Here is a 19,439-nt window from a genome sequence, read left to right on the forward strand (position 1 = left end):
GGAGACTTGAGTCTTAGAGGGAAGGTGAGGGAGGAGCAGTAGGGAGGAGAGATTAAGATGCAGAGATGGCCGTGGCACTGGTGGGAAGGACAAGGTGAGGGATGGCCTGTGACCCAGGCAGGCTACAACAGAGGTAGTACCTACGTTCCGGAGTGGGGGGGCCATGCCGAGCCCCCACACTGAGGTTCGGCCTGGGCTGTGTGCACTGCAGGCACTACATGGCGGACCGTCTCCTGAGCGTGGGCTCGAGCTGGCTGGAGGGGGCCGTGCTGGAGCAGATCGGCCCCTGCTTCCCCAACCGCCTGCCCCAGCAGATGTTGCGGAGCCTGAGCACCTCGGAGGAGCTGCAGCGCCAGTTCCACGTGTACCAGCTCCAGCAGCTGGACAAGCTGCTCTTGGAGCAGGAGGATGAGGAGGAACAGGGCCTGGAAGAAGAGGAGGTGAGAGCAAGGGAAAGAGTGGGAGAGCAGGGGAAGACTAGACCAAAGAAGGGAGCCCAAGAGCCCTTGAAATCCTTCTGTCTCTCAGGAGGAAGAGGAGGAAGAGAAGGCTGAGAAAGAACTATTTATCGAAGATCCAAGTCCAACAGTTTCTGTACTGGTCCTGTCACCACGCTGCTGGCCCGTCTCTCCACTCTGCTACCTGTACCATCCCAGAAAGTGCCTTCCCACAGAATTCTGTGATGCCCTTGACCGCTTCTCCAATTTCTACAACCAGAGTGAGGAGATAGGGGCAGGCATTTGGAGACTGGGGTGAGATTTGGGGTGGCATCTCAGAGAGGAAGAGGAGAGGATCTTTGGACAGGAATGTGTAGATATGAAGAAAAATAGCCTCTAGAGAGAACCATCTCCTAAGGAAGGGTGGAAAAGTGTGGATTAGATCTTCATTAATTTCTCTCTTATTTTCTTCACCTTTGTATGAATTTGTTCTATTTTTCTTTTTTTAGCTTCAAGTTGCATGCTTGCTTAATTTTTAGTCCTTTCAGACTTCTGATTTTCAAATGAAACTATTTAAGGCTATTCATTTCCCTCTCAACATTACTTTAGCTGCATTCAGTAAGTTTTTTGGTTTTATTTTCTTTTAGAGTTTTTTTTCTGACGTATAATTAATATTCAATGAAGTGCACAAATCTTAATTATAGCTTAATGAATTTAATGTCCATATGCCCTCCCATAACCACTCCCAAGATCAAGATACAGAACATTTCCAGCACCCCAAAAGGCTTCCTCCTTCATGTCCCCTTTCTAGTCAGCATCTTCTTCCAAGAGAAATTATTCCTTTTCCCTTTATCATCATAGATTTTTGCCTTTAAGCATCAGGTAAGCGGAATCATAGAGTATGTATTCTGCTGTGTCTGATATCTTTCAGTCAACATAACGTCTGTGGGAGTTATTCAGGTTGTCAGTTACGTCATTACGTTGTTCTTTTGCATTACTTAGTCATATTCCACTGCATGAATGATGGACATTTGGGATGTTGCATAAGTTTTTATCATGTAGTACTTTATTATTGTTTAGTTCTAAGAATTTTCTAATTTCCATTTTTATTTCTTTGATTTATTAGTTTCTTTGAAGTATATTTTAAAATATTTATTTATTTGGCTGTGTTGGGTCTTAGTTGCGGCATGCGGGATCTTTCCTTGAGGCACGTGGGCTTTAGTTGTGGCGCACGGGCTCAGTAGTTGCAGCGTGTGGCATCTCTAGTTGCGGCACGCAGGCTCCAGAGTGTGTGGACTTCGTAGTTGTGGCACGTGGGCTCTTTAGTTGTGGTGCGTGGGTTTAGTTGCCCCGTGGCATGTGGGATCTTAGTTCCCCGACCAGGGATTGAACCTGCGTCCCCTGCATTGGAAGGTGGATTCTCAACCACTGGACCACCAGGGAAGTCCTGGAAGTATATTTTTAAGTTTCCAAACTTTTATTTTGCTTAGTTATCTATCTGGTTTAGATTTTAACCTTCATTCCCTTGTGGCCAAAGAACACGATTTCTATGATTCTGAATCTTTGCAATTTATTGAGACTTCCTTTACGGCCTAGTAGATGGTCAGATTTTATAAGTGTTCTATGTGTGATTAAGAAGAATGTGTATTCTTCAACTGTTGGATATAGATTTTGGTATATTGCACTAAATTGACCTTATGTTGTTCAAATCTGTAACCTTACTCATTTTTGTCTGTTTGCTCTGTTACTTAGAGAAGTATGCTAAAATCTACCATTATGATAGTGAATTTTTAAACTTCTAATCATGTCAGTTTTGCTTTATATATTTTTTGACTGTATTATCAGATACAAGCTTAAAATCATTTAACAGTGCTGTCCAATAGAGCTTTCTGCAATGATGGAAAAGTTCTTTTCTGTGCTGTTCAGTATGACAGCCAATTGTGTCTGTTGAGCACTTGAAATGGGACTAGTATGACTGAGGAGCTCGATATTTAATTTTATGTACTTTAACCAGTTTAAAGTTAGAGAGCCACATATGGCTAGTGGCTACCGTAATGGACTATGCAGGTTTAGAATCTTCATGGTCAGTTAAGCCTCATTATTGTGAAATGACCATCTTTCTTTCTAGTAAAGTTTTTTCTCTTAAGATCTACTTTTATCTGGTACTAATAGTATATCAGCTTTCTTTTTCTTTTTAATTTTTTTGGGCACGCCACACGGCACGCAGGATCTTAGTTCACCGACCAGGGATGGAACCCATGTCCCCTGCAGTGGAAACGTGGAGTCTTAACTCCTGGACCGCCAGGGAAGTCCCTATACCAGCTTTCTTTGATTAGTATCTTTCTAATATATCTTTTTCTATCCTTTTACTTTTTTTTTTTTGAATTCATCATTCTTTTAGGTGTCTTTTATTGTGGTAAAATATGAATAGCAAAGTTTGCCATTTTAACCATTTTAAGTATAAAATTCAGTTGTTCCTTTACTTGAAAATTTTTTTATTTGGAAATTCAAATTTACAGAAAAATTGTAAGAATAATACAAAGAGCACTCATATATTCTTTATCCAAGTTTACTTTTTGTTAACTTTTCACTCATTTGCTTTTATCGTTTGCTCTTTGTGTACATATACATATCTATAAATGTGTATGTGTATGTATATGTGGTATGTGTGTGTGTATACTTTTTTCTCATGAACTGCTGCATATATGCTGGCTCTTTGCCCCTAAATAATACACATGTCCTCAGAACAAAATATTCTCTTATAAAACCGCAGTACATTTATTACTTTCAAATATTTAACATTCATATAATACTTTTAATCTACTTTCCATATTCCAATTTTGTCAATTACTTCAAAATCTTTTTTTTTTTTTTTTTCCAGTCCAGGAGAGGATCCAGTCTCGGATCACCCGTTATGTTTAGTTGTCATGTCTCTAGTCTCCTTTAGTCTGGAACAATTCCTTGGCCGTTCTTTGTCTTTTGTGATGTTGACATTTTGGGAGAATATAGTCCTTTAAAATTTTCTAAGTAGTTCCTATCTTAAGTTGGTATATTTCCTCATGATTAGATTCAAGTTATGTATTCCTGGCCAGAGTACTAACTGATATTATATACTTCTCAGGGTATTACATCTGGAAGCACAGGATTACCATCTGCCCCTTGTTTGTGATGTTAATTTTGACAACCTGGTCAAGAGGTTGTTTGATTTCTCCACTGTATAGTTAATATTTTTTCCCTTGCTACTATTAATAAGCAATCTGAAGGTCCTGCTGTATAGCACAGAGAACTCAATGTTATGTGGCAGCCTGGATGGGAGAGGAGTTTGGCGGAGAATGGATACATGTGTATGTATGGCTGAATCCCTTTGCTGTGCACCTGAAACTATTCACAACATTGTTAATCGGCTCTACTCCAATATAAAATAAAAAGGTAAAAAAAAATAAGCAATTTAAAACATGCCAATATTCTACTCTCATCAGAATTTCCCCCAGTAGCATTTTACTTTTTTTTTGGCTGCCTCTGTGGCTTGCAGATCTTAGTTCCCCAACCAGGGATTGAGCCCGGACCCCCGCACTGAGAGCATGGAGTCCTAACTGGACTGCCAGGGAATTCCCTCATTTAACTTTTAACTTTACCATACTCTTATATTTTAGGAATGTGCCTTATAAATACCTAGAATTTGTTTTTTTAATCAACCTAATAATCTCTTTTTGAATTGTCAATTTTTGCCAATTTATAATTATTATGAGTAATGACATATTTGGCTTTTATTTTTAACCTCTTAGTTCACCCTTCTTATTAATTTTAAATTTTAGTTATTTCATATACACAAAAGAGTATATAAAATGTACAGGTAAAGCAAAAAAAAAAAAAAGGAACACCTTTATTGATGTGATTCTGCCCTGAGGTTTTACGCATTTTATTATTTTGGATTTTAAAAATTCCTTTTTTTGTCTCTATCAGTTTTGGAAGTTATGCATTCTATTTCTATAGTTGATTGCCCTTATATTTTTAATGTAAACTTAACTTGTTACTATCACTTTGCATCTTCCTGAACAATAAAAGGACCATAGAAAATCTTAATTCCAGCTCTAACTCCCATCTTGTATCTTTTTTTACCTTCCAGCTAGTCATCATTATTGTTTTATTCAGTTTGGATTTGCCATCTTAACAATTGCTTTAGTCACCATTCCTCTTGCATTTTTGAAAAATATTTATTTTTTTGGCTACGTCAGGTCTTAGTTGCGGCATGCAGGATTTTTTTGTTGTGGCATGTAGGCTCTTCGTTGCAGTGCACGGGCTTTTCTGTAGTTGCGGCGTGAGGGCTCCGTAGTTGTGGCACATGGGCTCTGTAGTTGTGGTGCGTGGACTTTCTCATTGAGGCGTGCAAGCTCAGTAGTTGTGGCGCACTGGCTTAGTTGCCTTGCGGCGTGTGGGATCTTAGTTCCCCAACCAGAGATTGAACCCATGTCCCCTGTGTTGGAAAGCAGGTTCTTTACCACTGGACCACCAGGGAAGTCCCTTCTTTTGCATCTTGATCCTTCTTTCTGAGTTCAATTTTATTCCTAAAGTACATCCTTTAGAAGTTGTTTTTTTTTTTTTTTTTTTTTTTTTTTTTTGTGGTACGCGGGCCTCTCACTGTTGTGGCCTCTCCCGTTGCAGAGCACAGGCTCCGGACGCGCAGGCTCAGCGGCCATGGCTCACGGGCCCAGCCGCTCCGCGGCATGTGGGATCTTCCCGGACCGGGGCACGAACCCGTGTCCCCTGCATCGGCAGGCGGACTCTCAACCACTGCGCCACCAGGGAAGCCCAAGTTGTTGTTTTTTTTAAAATTTTTATTGGAGTATAGTTGATTTACAGTATCATGTTACTTTCTGCTGTACAGAATTAGTTATACAAACACATATATCCACTCTTTTTTAGGCTCTTTTCCCATATAGGTCGTAACAGAGTATTGAGTAGAGTTCTCTGTGCTGTATAGTAGGTCCTTGTTAGTTATCTATTTTATATATAAGGAGTATGTAAATGTCAATCCCAATCACCCAATTTATCCCTACCCCCCTTCCCTCCTGGTAACCATAAGTTTGTTTTCTACATCTGTGACTCTATTTCTGTTTTGTAAGTAAGTTCATTTGTACCAGTTTTTTAGATTCCGCATGTAAGTGATATTATACGGTATTTGTCCTTCTCTGTCTGACTTACTTCACTCAGTATGACAATCTCTAGGTCTATTCATGTTGCTGCAAATGGCATTATTTCATTCTCGTTTATGACTGAGTAATATTCCATTGTATATATGTACCACATCTTCTTTATCCATTCCTCTGTCAGTGGACATTTAGGTTGCTTCCATGTCCTGGCTATTGTAAATAGTGCTGCAGTGAACACTGGGGTGCATGTATCTTTTCGAATTATGGTTTTCTCTGGGTATATACCCAGGAGTGGGATTGCTGGATCATGTGGTAGCTCTGTTTTTAGTTTTTTAAGGAACCTCCGTGCTCTTCTCCATAGTGGCAGTACCAATTTACATTCCCACCAACACTGTAGAAGGGGTTCCCTTTTCTCCACACCCCCTCCAGCATTTATTGTTTGTAGATTTTTTAAAAAATTATTTATTTTATTTTATTTTATTTTTGGCTGCGTTGGGTCTTCATTGCCACGTGTGGCCTTTCTCTAGTTGCAGCAGGCGGGGGCTACTCTTTGTTGCGATTTGCAGGCTTCTAATTGCGGTGGCTTTTCTTGTTGCAGAGCACGGGCTCTAGGCGCGCGGGCTTCAGTAGTTGTGGCTCGCGGGCTCTAGAGCACAGGCTCGGTAGCTGTGGTGCACAGGCTTAGTTGCTCCATGGCATGTGGGATCTTCCCGAACCAGGGCTTGAACCTGTGACCCCTGCATTGGTAGGTGGACTCTTAAACACTGTGCCACCAGGGAAGCCCTGTTTGTAGATTTTTTGATGATGGCCATTCTGACCAGTGTGAGGTGATACCTCATTGTAGTTTTGATTTGCATTTCTGTAATAGTGATGTTGAGCATCTTTTCATGTGCTTTTTGGCCATCTGTATGTCTTCTTTGGAGAAAGGTCCATTTAGATCTTTCACTCATTTTTTAAAATGTAATAATTATTTATTAGTTACGGTTATAGGAAACAAATTTTAAACAAATTTGCATACATGTTTTGTTGCTGTGATATATGAGACACTGATTAGTAAAAGACTGTCAAGCATAAAAATATCAATGTGTTACATCAGGATAAAATTCTGTGGGGGAAGTGAAATGGAAATATAATTTCAAGGAGTAAAAGGAATGATGTAAAATGTCTGATTGTTAAAGAGCTTGTCTTGTACTTTTTAAATGGATGATGGTGGCTGTCACAGCATAATGATTTTTTTTTCAACATCTTTATTGGAGTATAATTGCTCTACAATGGTGCGTTAGCTTCTGCCATATAACAAAGTGAATCAGCCGTACATATACACATATCCCCATATCCCCTCCCTCTTACGTCCCCCTCCCACCCTCCCTATCGCACCCTTCTAGATGGTCACAAAGCATCATTCTGCTCATTTTTTGTATATTTTGGAGATTAATCCTTTGTCGCTTCGTTTACGAAGAAGTCTCTTAATTGATGGAATATTGTTGGAAGACTTTTATCAGTTTTTATTTCAGAATGGCTTATTTTTACCGTCATTTAAAAAGTCATTTTATTATGAGAAATTTTATTTAATTAATTTCTTTTTGGCTGCATTGGGTCTTCGTTGCTGCACATGGACTTTCTCTAGTTGCGGCGAGAGGGGGCTACTCTTCGTGGTGGTACGTGGGCTTCTCATTCTGGTGGCTTCTCTTGTTGTGGAGCATGGGCTCTAGGCATGAGAGCCTCAGTAGTTGTGGCTCGCGGGCTCTAGAGCGCAAGCTCAGTAGTTGTGGTACACGGGCTCAGTTGTTCCGCGGCATGTGGGATCTTCCCGGGCCAGGGCTTGAACCCGTGACCCCTGCCTTGGCAGGTGGATTCTTTTTTTTTTTTTTGTGGTACGCGGGCCTCTCTTGCCGCTGCCCCTCCCGTTGCGGAGCACAGGCTCCAGATGCGCAGGCCCAGCGGCCATGGCCCATGGGCCCAGCCGCTTCGCAGCATGTGGGATCCTCCCGGACCGGGGCACGAACCCGCGTCCCCTGCATTGGCAGGCGGACCCTCAACCACTGCGCCACCAGGGAAGCCTGGCAGGTGGATTCTTAACCACTGCACCACCAGGGAAGCCCTATGAGAAACTTTAGACATACACAAAAGTAGACAGAATAGATAAACTTCAGTATACCAACATATATCAATTCATGGCCGATTTTGCTTCATTTGTACCCCACCCGCTTTCCCTAGCCCTCAAATTTAAGGTAAGGACTCTCTTTTTAAAAGCAAGGACACTACAATTATCAAACTTACAGAAATTAGTAACAGTTCCTAATATTATCAGATATACAGTCAATATTCATATTTCCCAAATTATCTCGAACTTTTAAGATTAGGGTTTTTTTTTTTTTTTTTGCCTGTTGAGGATCCAAGCAAAGCCCACGCATTACATTTGATGAATTCTATCTCCTGTCGCCCTTAATGTATAGGTTCCTGCCTCTGTTTTCTTCCCCCTGCAATTGTTTGTAGAATAAACTGGGTAGTTGTCCACTGGCTGAATTTTGCTGGTTGTGTCTACACGGCGTCCTCTAGGCACCATATTCTGTCTGCTTTCCCGAAGACCGATATTTAGACGTAGGAGCTTATTCAGATTCAGAGTTGAGATTTCTTGGGCAAGGGCACTTCATAGGTAGTATCGTGTACTTCCTCCTGGAGGCTGTCTCTCTCTGTGATGTTAAAGTGGATCAGTGTATTTCATTGTTGTCTGTCCAATTTATATATATAATATATATATATATATTATATATATATATTATATATATTATATATATATATTATATATATATAATTTCCCATTAGCCGTTTGCTAGACGCTCATTCATTCTCATTGCCATTAGGGTTAGGAACTAGTGACATTCTGCTTTTGTCATTCCCTCTCCATGTGTTAGCCAGAATGCTTCCTCTATAAAGAGAAACGTCCTCTCATCAGCTTTTTGGTTACCCTGAAGTACCGTTTATACAGGAAAGACTTGATTCTCTTCTCCTCCCCCTTATTTTTAACCAGTTTTCAAAATAATGTGTTGGTTCTCTAGCTTCCTCCAAAGATGACTGGTGAGGTCTTTTAAAAAATATATATCATTTTGAACTCATGGCTTTTAAAACATTTCATGTGTTTCAGTTCATCGCAGGTGTTATTTTTTTTTGATCTTCACATTGTCCCATCTTTGGCCAGAGAGCACCTCTCAGGCTGGCTCCTTTTGATACCCTCTCCCTTTGACAGCATCCTTGTTTTCTAGTCTGAGCAAACAGCCCAGGCTCACAGGAGAAGGAAGAGACCCAGCCCAGCGGGTCTTTAAAACTGTCAGCTCCCTGGGAGCAAAACCCAGCTCTCCTCTCTGGTGTTTCTGCTGTGGAGCTCGCCTGGCGCAGGGCTAGGCTCAGGGTGGGCTCCCAGGTCCCTGTGGCAGACACAGAGGAGGCTGAGCCCTGGATGCTGGATGAGGCACCTCTGTGTCTGTGAATGCTGAGCCCTGCTCCCCACAGAGACTAGCGAAGTTTGGTAAATGGTGCACCCTCACCTCAAGGCTGACCCCTTGTTTCTCCTACTCTGTCTCCACATTTTCCCTCAACACTTTCCCAGGTCAGAACCATCCAGTCCTGGACATGGGACCACATCGGCGACTGCAGTGGACATGGCTGGGCCGGGCTGAGCTGCAGTTTGGGGACCAGACCCTCCATGTGTCCACCGTGCAGATGTGGCTGCTGCTGAATTTCAATCAGACGGAGGTGCCTCAGCTCCTTGGCCTCTCGCTATCTTCTTCTCTTCTTTGTCTGTCACTGTTCTTCTCAAGTGTCTCCCTCCTTCCTTCTGTCCTCCCTCTTATTTTCCTTTCCCTTGACTGTCTTCTCCTGACTAGCCCTGTTTCTCCTGACCAGGAGGTGTCAGTAGAGGCTTTGCTGAAGAATTCTGACCTCAGCCCCAAGCTGCTGCTCCAGGCACTCCTGCCCCTCACCGCTGACAGCGGCCCTTTGACCCTGCAGGAGGGTCAGGACTTCCCATGTGGGGGTAGGTCTGAGGGGGACTGGGCTGAGCCTCTGCTCTGAGGGGGCGGGGCTCTCCGGGTGGGGGTGGTGTAGGGAATGAGAATGGGGTCCCCTCTGCCCCCACTTCTCTGTCCCTTCCCCTCCTCGGGCACTGACTGGGAGCGGGTTCCAGGTGTGCTGCAGCTCCGTGAGCCTGGGCTCTGGCCCCAAGGGGAGGCCCTGTGGCTGCTACCTCCCCAGACGTACCTGAATGTAGAGAAGGATGAGGGCCAAACCCTGGAGCAGAAGAGGAACCTCTTGAGCTGTCTTCTTGTCCGTATTCTCAAAGCCCACGGAGAGAAGGGCCTCCACATCGACCAGCTGGTTTGTCTGGTAGGCAGAGGAGACCATGATGGTGGTGGGAGAAGGAGGGAGTCGTGCTTGGGGGTGGGGTTGGAGGCAGGGGTCATCACAGGGAAGGTGAACTGTCTCAGCCCGAGACCTGGTAGGGTGACATTTCCATTTGGGTTTTCTATTCCCGACAGGCAGTTAGACAGAAGGTAGAGACAAGACATGAGTGCTGACCATGTGCCAGGCTGTATTCTAAGAGTTTACGTGATTAAGTCATTTAATCCACACAAAAATACTATGAGATAGGTGGTGGTGGAGTTATTATTATTATTACTATTATTATTATTATTCTCATTTGACAGATAAGAAAACTGAGGCATGAATTAGGAACTGATCCATAGTCACACAGCTAGTAAGGGCAGAGCTGGGCATTAAACCCAGGCAAGCTGGCTTCTCTGGGTAAAAGCGTCCCGCCTGTTTCCTCTCCTCCCGTCCAGGTGCTGGAGGCCTGGCAGAAGGGTCCAAATCCCCCTGGAAGCCTGGGCCGTGCTGTTGCCGGGGGCATGGCCTGTACCAGCACCGATGTCCTCTCTTGCATCCTGCACCTCCTGGGCCAGGGCTACGTGGAACGACGGGATGACCGCCCCCAGATCCTGATGTATGCCAGCCCAGAGCCCATGGGGCCCTGCCGAGGTCAGGCAGAGGTCCCCTTATGTGGCAGCCAGACCTCCGAGACCTCCAAGCCTAGGTAGCCACCCCTAACTCTGTCCCCTTACTGCCACGCAGGGCGGACGGCACTGCAGTGACATGGGAGGGGTCGTAGTGCCAAAGTCAGGCTCCCAGTGGAAAAACATTTCTTTTTTTGTCTAACCCCATTTTCCCTGTCCCTGTTATCTCCCCCATTTTGCTAGTCTTCATTCCCCTTCCCAGCACTGTCATCCCCTTCTTTGCCTCCTTCCCAAGCAGGGGCCTTGCTCTCCTCAGCCTCCTAAAGCCAGCCCTTAGGCAAGGGACCCAGACATGTAAACTCCTTTCTGGGTGTCTTTCATTCTAAGCAAAATTGAAATATTACGCAGATATGTATTGAGTCCTAACCATGCACGTTGCTCTGTGAAATATACAAATTCTAGCTTTCAGGAGGTCTGTTCTACAGAGGAATTTGCCGTAGGATTCCCCTAAGTAGCTGGCACCCCTAAAGCTTTTTACATCAACTCCAGTTCACCAGGAGTTGTTACGGCTCTATTTTTATGCCTGCTGTTCACAGTGTGTAAAGCAAGTTCTCTAGAGTCATCTTTTTCCAACTTTCACATGCACACACGTTCAAATTCAGTTGAGCTCCCAGTGACACTTAGGCTGCTGGTCCACAGACCGCACTTGGAGGCATAAAGCTGTAGATTGTTTCTCACCAGACACCCTGGTAGTATTTTGGGCGGGACCTGCAGTAGGGTTGTCCCATCCACTGTAGGTCAATTAGCATCGTGACCCCTGCCCACTAGATTCCTGTAGTGCCCCCAGTCATTGCAACTGCCAGCCCCCCCTCTTACAAATGCTCCTGTGGAGGCTGTGCTCTGACGGTTGGATGGTTATCCTCAGGCTGGTTAAGCAAGTGTGGATGGAGATGTGCAAGCGGGGACTGGGGGACCAGGGTGGGGTTCAGCTAGCAGGTGGAATAAGCAGGGCAGCGAGACTGACCGCTGACTCTTCTGTCCCTCAAGCCCGGAAGTTGTGGCTGCCCTAGCATCCCTACAGCTGCCTGCGGGCCGCACCATGAGCCCCCAGGAGGTGGAAGGGTTGATGGAGCACACGGTGAGGCAGGTGCAGGAGACGCTGAACCTGGAGCCAGACGTGGCTCAGCACCTTCTGGCTCATTCCCATTGGGGCGCCGAACAGCTGCTGCAGCGCTACAGCGATAACCCCGAGCCACTGCTGCTGGCCGCCGGGCTGTGCGTCCCCCAGGCCCAGGCTGCCCCTGCACGCCCGGACCACTGCCCTGTGTGTGTCAGCCCCCTGGAGCCCGATGACGACTTGCCCTCTCTGTGCTGCATGCACTACTGCTGTAAGGTAAGGCCCTGCCAGCTGCTCTCCTGCCCCGGCTCTCGCCCGACAACACAACTCCTTGGGAACTTCTGGGCTTCAGCCCCAGCACTGCCAGTTCCCATCCTGGGCAATGTTGAACGAGTCTCTTAGTCTCCCTTAAACTGGTTTTGTCCTCGTAAGTGGTGCCTTGACACCCTGCAGGTTGTTAGGATCTGGCGGTACGTGTCCGTGGTTCTCTCTTTGCTGCATATTGTAATCACTGGGAGGTTTGAAAAATCCCGATGCTCAAACTATGCCCCAGACCAGTTAGAATCTCTGAAGGTGAAACCCAGTCATCTGGAGTTCTAAGAGCTCCTCAGGTGATTCCAGTGTTCAGCCAAATTTGAGAACTATAGGTAGATAGGTAGGTTGGTAGGTAGGTAGATAGATAGATATACACACACATATACAGAATCAAGGTACTTTCTAAAGGAAAAGTGTTATGAAATTGGTGATGACTGTAGTTTATGGTTTCCTTATCACCATTCAAGGCTCTTTATCCCAGAACATCATCACTTATTTTTACCATACATACTCTCATTTAATACAAAAATAAGAAGGAATGGTTGAAACCAAAAAATAGCACAAAAGCAGAGGGAAGCATGAGAAGTCAGGCTGCTGGAAAGCTGAGGCAGAGAAGGCTGTAGATGGAGAGGGAGTAGTCCTCAGAGGGGGAGGGGCTGAGGCAGGAAGCCGGGTACTGAGTGCCTCATCTTCCCTGCCTCACAGCTTGTGGGACCGGTGTCCACACCCACCTACTTAGCAGGATGAGCTCCCTTGTTGCCCTGAATTCTAGTCGCCTCTCTCAGCAGCGCTGCCCCAGTGGTGGGTGACCGGGGCTGTGTGCGTTTGCAGGCATGTGTACTTGTACTTTTTTCTCCTTCCCTTTTGCTCGGCTTCAGGTTACTCTTCTCACATAGTTGCCTCTGCTCCCTTTTTCCAGGTTCTTAATTATTTCCTTTACACTTTCACTTTTTCATTCAACTAATACTTGTCATGGACTTAGTACGTGCCCAGCTCTGGGTGCTGCGTGAGGGAGTGGGGAAACCCCAACTGGCAAGGATCCGAGAGCTAATACTAACCGCAGCTAATATTTATGGGGGACTCACTCCAGGCCATCGTGCTGTTTTACACACATCATCTTGCTTAATTCCCAAAATAGTTCTGTGAGGTAGGTGAGCAAACTGGTGGGACAGTGGAAGGAGAGGCGATTTGGGAGGTGGACAGGGTCCCAGATGGGTTGGGTTGGTGGACAGTGGCCTTTAATTTATGGGAAGCCCTGGTGGGTTTTAAGCAGGGAGATGATTTCCATTTTTGAAAAGATCACTTTTTGTGCAGAAAAGACTTGGATGGAACAAGAGTGGAAGCAGGGACACTGGTTTGGAGACTGTTGTACAAAGAGGCAAGAGTTGGTGGCAGCTGGGCCTAGGGACAGTGAAGAGGGGAGTGGACGGATTGGGACGCATTTGGAGATAGAGCTGACAGGTTTTGGTGGCTTAGGACAAGGGAATCAAGGCAGTTCCTGGGTTTTTTACCTGAGCATCTGGGAGGAGGGGATGTGTCATCTTTTACTGAGTTGGGGAAGAGGTTTGGGCTGAAGGGCAGATTTTTGAGGGGAAATTCCATCTGTTTCGGCCAAGTGAAGTCTGAGCTGCTTTTGCTTTGTTGGACACCTGTGTGGGACTGGGAAGCAGACAGTGGATCTTTGAATTTGGAATTAAGTGGAGAGGCCTGGCTGGCAACACCCAGGGAGAGAAGAGCAGGCCCAAGCTGTACCCCGAGCCTGTAGAGGTGAAGAGACGGGGAGCCGGAAAATGGGACTGAGGAAAAGCAGGCTGATGGCAGAGGTCCCAGCCAAAGGGGAGCCAGTGGCAATGCAGGAGCGATCAGACGGGAAATCCTGGGGTCTGGAGCAGTCGGAGGTGGCTTCCCAGGGTGAGGCTTGAGTGGCAGAGGGCGGGAGGGGGAGTCCAGTCCACCTATGGTGGGAGTGGAGTGGGCTCTGAACTGAGATGCTGGCCTTCGTCCTACAGGGCAGGGCTCCCACCCCATGGTGGTGAGGGGCCCTCATGGCCTGTGTGCTTGCAAGCGTGGGGGTCTGAATTTGGAGAAATTTCCCCTGTATGATCTCAAAAATGCAAGAATTTTGCATTCAACTTCCCAGTTTATCTGGGCTTGTTTCACTATAGAAGGGGTTGGTTTTGTTTAGTACTTTGAGTGAAAATAGTCCAGTGAAGTGTTTCTTATTTACCCTGGAGCTTTGAAACCACCTGGGGGACTCTCCAGGGGTTGGATGCGTCATTTGGGGAAGCTTGGCCATTGGCAGTGAGGGAAAGGGTCGTTAATGGAGTCTTTTGGAGGCTAGGGTGCTCATGGTGTCAAGAGCGATGGGGGAAGGAAGCGCACTGATGGGACCGGCTCCCGCGGCCGTTGAGGGGTGAGGGGATGATGGCCTGGGTTGGCGGGGGCAGTGACGTGGAAGCAAGAAAAGGATTCAGGAGTTGTGACAGTTCCAGCACTGGGGACTGGGGGAGCAGTGGGGTGGCTGATTAGGATTTGGGGGTGCAGCTGGCAAGGCTGCTTTGTGGAGAAGGCTGAGTCTGGGGAAGCGGGAGCATCGAGACAGGCACTGAGGTGAGCAGTGGAGCCGGGAGGCGAGGCTGCAGCTGCGGCGCGGTGACCCTGGCCAGCCCCTCGGGCCTCCTTTCTCTCTGACCTTCTTGCTGTCTCCAAATCTTTCTTAGAACTTGAATCTTCTCCTTTTTCTTGATTCTCTTTTCCCATTCCCTTCACATCCATCCCAACAGTAATTATAATTACATTACCACGGCCTGCACATCCTCAAAGTGAACTGTAATTTGGGCCAATCTCAGGAAGACTCACGGAGGCCGGAAAGCTTAGGGTCGGTTTCGGGGTTGACGTAGACGCAGGCTTGTCTCTGGCCTCGTGCGCCGTCGGGGAGGGGTGCTAGGTGAGTCGCACTTGAGCTGCTCCCACGCTGCCCCTGAGCGGCTGCTCCTGTGTCCCTCCCAGTCTTGCTGGAAGGAGTACCTGACAACTCGAATTGAGCAGAACCTTGTGCTGAACTGCACCTGCCCCATTGCCGACTGCCCCGCCCAGCCCACGGGGGCCTTCATCCGCACCATCATCTCCTCGCCAGAGGTCATCTCCAAGGTACCGCCTCCTCGGAGAGGCTCCAGTGCACAGCCCCAGGGAGTGGGCTGACAGGCAGCATGCGGGGGGCCCGGAGGTGTGGCATCCGGAGAGCCAGGCCCTCACCTCGTGACACCTGCGTCCCCACAGTACGAGAAGGCCCTCCTGCGTGGCTACGTGGAGAGCTGTGCCAACCTGACCTGGTGCACCAACCCCCAGGGCTGCGACCGCGTCCTGTGCCGCCAGGGCCTGGGCTGTGGGACCAGCTGCTCCAAGTGTGGCTGGGCCTCCTGCTTCAACTGTAGCTTCCCTGAGGTGGGTGCCCACCCTGGCTCTGCCCTGGAGCCGGGATCCGCACCTCTCCCTGCCACCCACAAGGACTCTTCCCTGTCCTCCCCACACTGCCGTCCTCCAGACCTGGCCTCCCCCTCCCTCCCCGCAGTAAGGGCTGGGCTGCATCCTCACTGCCCCTCCTGCTCTAGGCACACTACCCGGCCAGCTGTGGCCACATGTCTCAGTGGGTGGACGATGGTGGCTACTACGATGGCATGAGCGTGGAGGCCCAGAGCAAGCATCTGGCCAAGCTCATCTCCAAGCGCTGTCCCAGCTGTCAGGCTCCCATCGAGAAGAACGAGGGGTGTCTGCAGTAAGAAGGGGGTACTGTGGGCACCGGCAGGGTCGGGGGGCATGGGAGAGGGTGGGAGGCCTGGCGGAAGGAAGGGGCAGGGGGCCTACCCGAAAGCTCAGCAAACAAGGGCAGTTACTCAGCCACCTTCGCTGCACCCTCCAGAGTGATCCCTGGATCTGAGTGTTCCTTCCCCCACTTTGAAGCCCACGCTGTATAGGGGAATTCAGAAGCCAGGGTGTGGTCAGTAAGGATTGGTAAGGTTAAGGAGACTAAGAGGGCATGAGAGGGACCAGGGCATCTTCAGTGGTGAGTCCAGGCCCTGGGCATTCCTGGTGTGGCCCTGGCCAGAGGCAGGAGCCCTCTGACCAGCTAGCTTCCTCCACAGCATGACTTGTGCCAAATGCAACCATGGATTCTGCTGGCGCTGCCTCAAGTCCTGGAAGCCAAATCACAAAGACTATTACAACTGCTCTGCCATGGTAAGGGGCCGGCGCCGGAAGGAGGGGCAGAGGCCCGAGGGCAGTGAGGATGAGGTGCTGCTGCAGGGCCTGGGCACAGACATCTCTGTGTCCCAAGCAGCCGAACAGCTGTTGGGGCGAAGGCTCAGTGGGGAGAAGACAGAGGCCACCTGGGCCTCCGGGTGCTGAGGGTTCCATCTTGGGAGGTCTGTGCATGAAGACCTTCAGCTCCGGAGTCAGACGCCTCACACCGAGGTGGCTACAGAGAGGCCGGGGCAGGCTGGGCGCGCCCAGGAAGCACCAGCCCAGAGCAGCGCAAGGACTCTGAGTCAGAGCCTGGCTCCACTGTGCACTCAGTTAACCTGTCCAGGCCTCAGCGCCCTTGTCTGTAAAAGGGGATGATAGTCTGACCTACCTCACAGTTACGAGAATTGAGTGAGAAAACCTGGGCAAAGCGTCAGAAGGCCTCCATGAATGGTAGTTGGTCTGATTATTAACCTCATCCTGTCCTGCCAAGCACCCGACAGCCCTCTCGACCTGTCTTTACCAGGTAAGCAAAGCAGCTCGCCAGGAGAAGCGGTTCCAGGACTATAATGAGAGGTGTACTTTCCATCACCAGGCCCGGGTGAGCAGCGGGGCAGACAGCTGGGTCGGTGAGGAGGTCAGAGGGCTGCGCCAGACGGCCGGGCAGAGGCTAGAGGTCCCAACGGGACGAGTGCTCTCCTGACTGGGTGGGGCTGCGCGTGCTGGCACTGACTGCCTTCCCTGCGCAGGACTTTGCTGTGAACTTGCAGAACCGCGTGTCTGCCATCCATGAGGTGCCCCCGCCCAGATCCTTCACCTTCCTCAGCGACGCCTGCCGGGGTCTCGAGCAGGCTCGAAAGGTGTGGGGCGGGGCGGGGCGGGGGGGCGATGTGCCCAGGGGTCTGGTGGGCTGGGAGAGGGAGGGAGGGAGGGAGGAAGAAGCTGGCGGGAGGCGGCCTCAGCGGGATTGGCGGCCTGGGCTCCGCAGGTGCTGGCCTACGCCTGCGTGTACAGCTTCTACAACCAGGACACGGAGCACATGGACGTGGTGGAGCAGCAGACTGAGGCCCTGGAGCTGCACACCAACGCCCTGCAGATCCTCCTGGGTGAGCCCCCTGCCCACTCAGTGCTCTCTCCTGCCCCCTCTCCCCCAGCACCCACCCCCGACACACAAACGGGTGGGTGAGCAGAGCCAGCTGCCCACCTTTATTCTGTCCCCTTCCTGTCCTTCATAGCCTTATCACCGTTACAAAGTTCCAGTCCTCAGGTACACAGTACACAGCCCTTCACCCGACCTTTGCTTTGGTTACGACCTGTCCCCACCTGTAGGCGCTAGGCCCCAGTAGATGTGGGTGGCACATAGTGGGCGTCCAGTATGCATCTGTGGAGGGACGGGAAGAAGGGAGGGAGCCCCCGTGCCCTGCCCCCTCTGCAGAAGAGACCCTGCTGCGCTGCAGAGACCTGGGCTCCTCGCTGCGTCTCCTGCGGGCGGAGCACCTCAGCACGGGCCTGGAGCTGCTGCGGCGGATCCAGGAGCGGCTGCTGGCCATCCTGCAGCACTCCACCCAGGTAGCCGCCCACCCGGCCCGGCCGTCCTGGGGGATCCTGAAGGAAAGGCGTCAAGGGCAAATGGACCTGGCGTGCATCCCAGCTCCCAGGCCTGCCCCTTAGCCACCTGGCGTTTCCTGGAAAATGGAGTTGGTTATCCCAGATCAAGGGTATTTGGCCAGTTGCTTGCTCCCCAGAATCACTTGGGGAGCTTCTTCAGAAGATTCTTCGCAGATGGGGATTTAGAATCCTGGGACTTGGGGCAAGGGACTGGCATCCACTAGAACAGGGGATCTGAGGTTCTTCCTGCTCTAACACTCTGCTGTCGAGTCTACACTAGGAATCCCACCCTCAGGGAGCTTGTGGACTGGTAGTAACTTGGGCAGAAAAGGCATGAACATACATGGGAAGTGGGGGTGGTGCCTCACCGCAGTATCCTGGGTCCCTGGAGACCACCTCTGAGTCACATTACACAGAGGCAGTGGCTTGTGGAGGGCGGTGCTGAGCGGGGGGGGCATTCCTGGCAGGGGCCGGGCCCCTCTCGGCCCTCAGAGGACGCTGGGTGAAGCGAGCCTGGGCACAGAGGCCCTGTGTCCTCTACTGTCCTGCTCCCCGCATCCTCCCGTTTCCAGGATTTCCGGGTTGGTCTCCAGAGCCCATCATCAGAGGCCCGGGAGGCGAAAGGATCCAACGTGCCCGGCAGTCAGTGAGTGGAGGGGGCAGAGCCACGGAGGGGGCGTGGGAGGCGCTAGGCTTCCTCTGGGGCTGAGCGCGGCGCTCTCCCAGGCCCCAGGGCTCCTCGGGGCTGCAGGTGGAGGAGGAGGACGAGGACGACGACGACGAGGACGATGTGCCTGAGTGGCAGCAGGATGAGTTTGAAGAGGAGCTGGACAATGACAGCTTCTCCTATGACGAGGAGTCTGAGAACCTGGACCGAGAGACTTTCTTCTTTGGTGACGAGGAGGAAGACGACGAGGGCTACGATTGAGGGGTAGGATGCAGGGAGCGCTGGAGCCGCCAGAGTCCTGGGGCCACGGGCTCAGGAGTGCACCCTTCCCCCTGTCGTGAGGGTAGGCGGTTACCAGTGTCTGTGGCACCGTCTTCTGTTCACTGAATAAACTTCTTTTTTTCATATACTTCTCTGGAAGCAGACCAGACAGCTTCCTCAATGGATCACTTCAACTTCCCCCTCCATCGCACACACCCAGCCTTCCTCCTCCTTTACTGTTTTCTTTAGGCGTCCAGACTTGCATCCTCAGAGAAAGCCCACGGCGGACCTGTGTGACTTACACCGATACAGGGAAATAAAGGTCCACGTGATAACAGGGCCAGGTACAGGCTGGCCCACTTGCCCCAGACCCAGCCCTGCATCAGAGACAGAGAGGAATGGCCACTCCCACGATCGATCAGCTTCCTCCACACTCCTGAGTGTTCCTGGGGGGAGCTTGAGGGCGTTAGGAAGTATCCTCGTCTTGGGGGCCTGTGGATCTTTAAAGGGTCTCTACATCTTGAAGTGAAGTGGGGTGTTAGGATATTATGGGGGACCTGCCCCCACCCCACTCTCACACAGACGGAAAGTTAGAATTGTAAATGTGCCATGAATCTGGTACTGGGGCTAAGGGGT

General features: G+C 49.6%; 1 protein-coding gene across 4 annotated transcripts in view; it reads left to right on the plus strand.

Annotated features, from left to right (window-relative positions):
- Positions 1-18,967, plus strand: part of CUL9 (cullin 9) — a 38,231-nt gene extending 19,264 nt beyond the window's left edge. For 2 of the 4 annotated variants that reach the window (XM_032648486.1, XM_032648488.1), the window contains exons 25-42: positions 212-440; positions 529-718; positions 9,195-9,340; positions 9,491-9,620; positions 9,771-9,970; positions 10,426-10,676; positions 11,644-11,989; positions 15,038-15,178; positions 15,308-15,472; positions 15,640-15,803; positions 16,171-16,264; positions 16,794-16,868; positions 17,017-17,127; positions 17,256-17,373; positions 17,503-17,534; positions 17,703-17,836; positions 18,448-18,521; positions 18,602-18,967. In XM_032648486.1, the coding sequence (XP_032504377.1) occupies positions 212-440; positions 529-718; positions 9,195-9,340; positions 9,491-9,620; positions 9,771-9,970; positions 10,426-10,676; positions 11,644-11,989; positions 15,038-15,178; positions 15,308-15,472; positions 15,640-15,803; positions 16,171-16,264; positions 16,794-16,868; positions 17,017-17,127; positions 17,256-17,373; positions 17,503-17,534; positions 17,703-17,836; positions 18,448-18,521; positions 18,602-18,810 (2,809 nt within the window). In that variant the 3' untranslated portion in view covers positions 18,811-18,967. Of the gene's footprint in view, positions 1-211; positions 441-528; positions 719-9,194; positions 9,341-9,490; positions 9,621-9,770; positions 9,971-10,425; positions 10,677-11,643; positions 11,990-15,037; positions 15,179-15,307; positions 15,473-15,639; positions 15,815-16,170; positions 16,265-16,793; positions 16,869-17,016; positions 17,128-17,255; positions 17,374-17,502; positions 17,535-17,702; positions 17,837-18,447; positions 18,522-18,601 lie in introns of those variants that run through there. The other 2 variants (XM_032648487.1, XM_032648490.1) reach the window with 2 other exon arrangements.
- The last annotated feature ends 472 nt before the right edge of the window (positions 18,968-19,439 follow it).

Source organism: Phocoena sinus, chromosome 11, assembly GCF_008692025.1.
Source record: "Phocoena sinus isolate mPhoSin1 chromosome 11, mPhoSin1.pri, whole genome shotgun sequence".
Classification (NCBI taxonomy): domain Eukaryota; kingdom Metazoa; phylum Chordata; class Mammalia; order Artiodactyla; family Phocoenidae; genus Phocoena; species Phocoena sinus.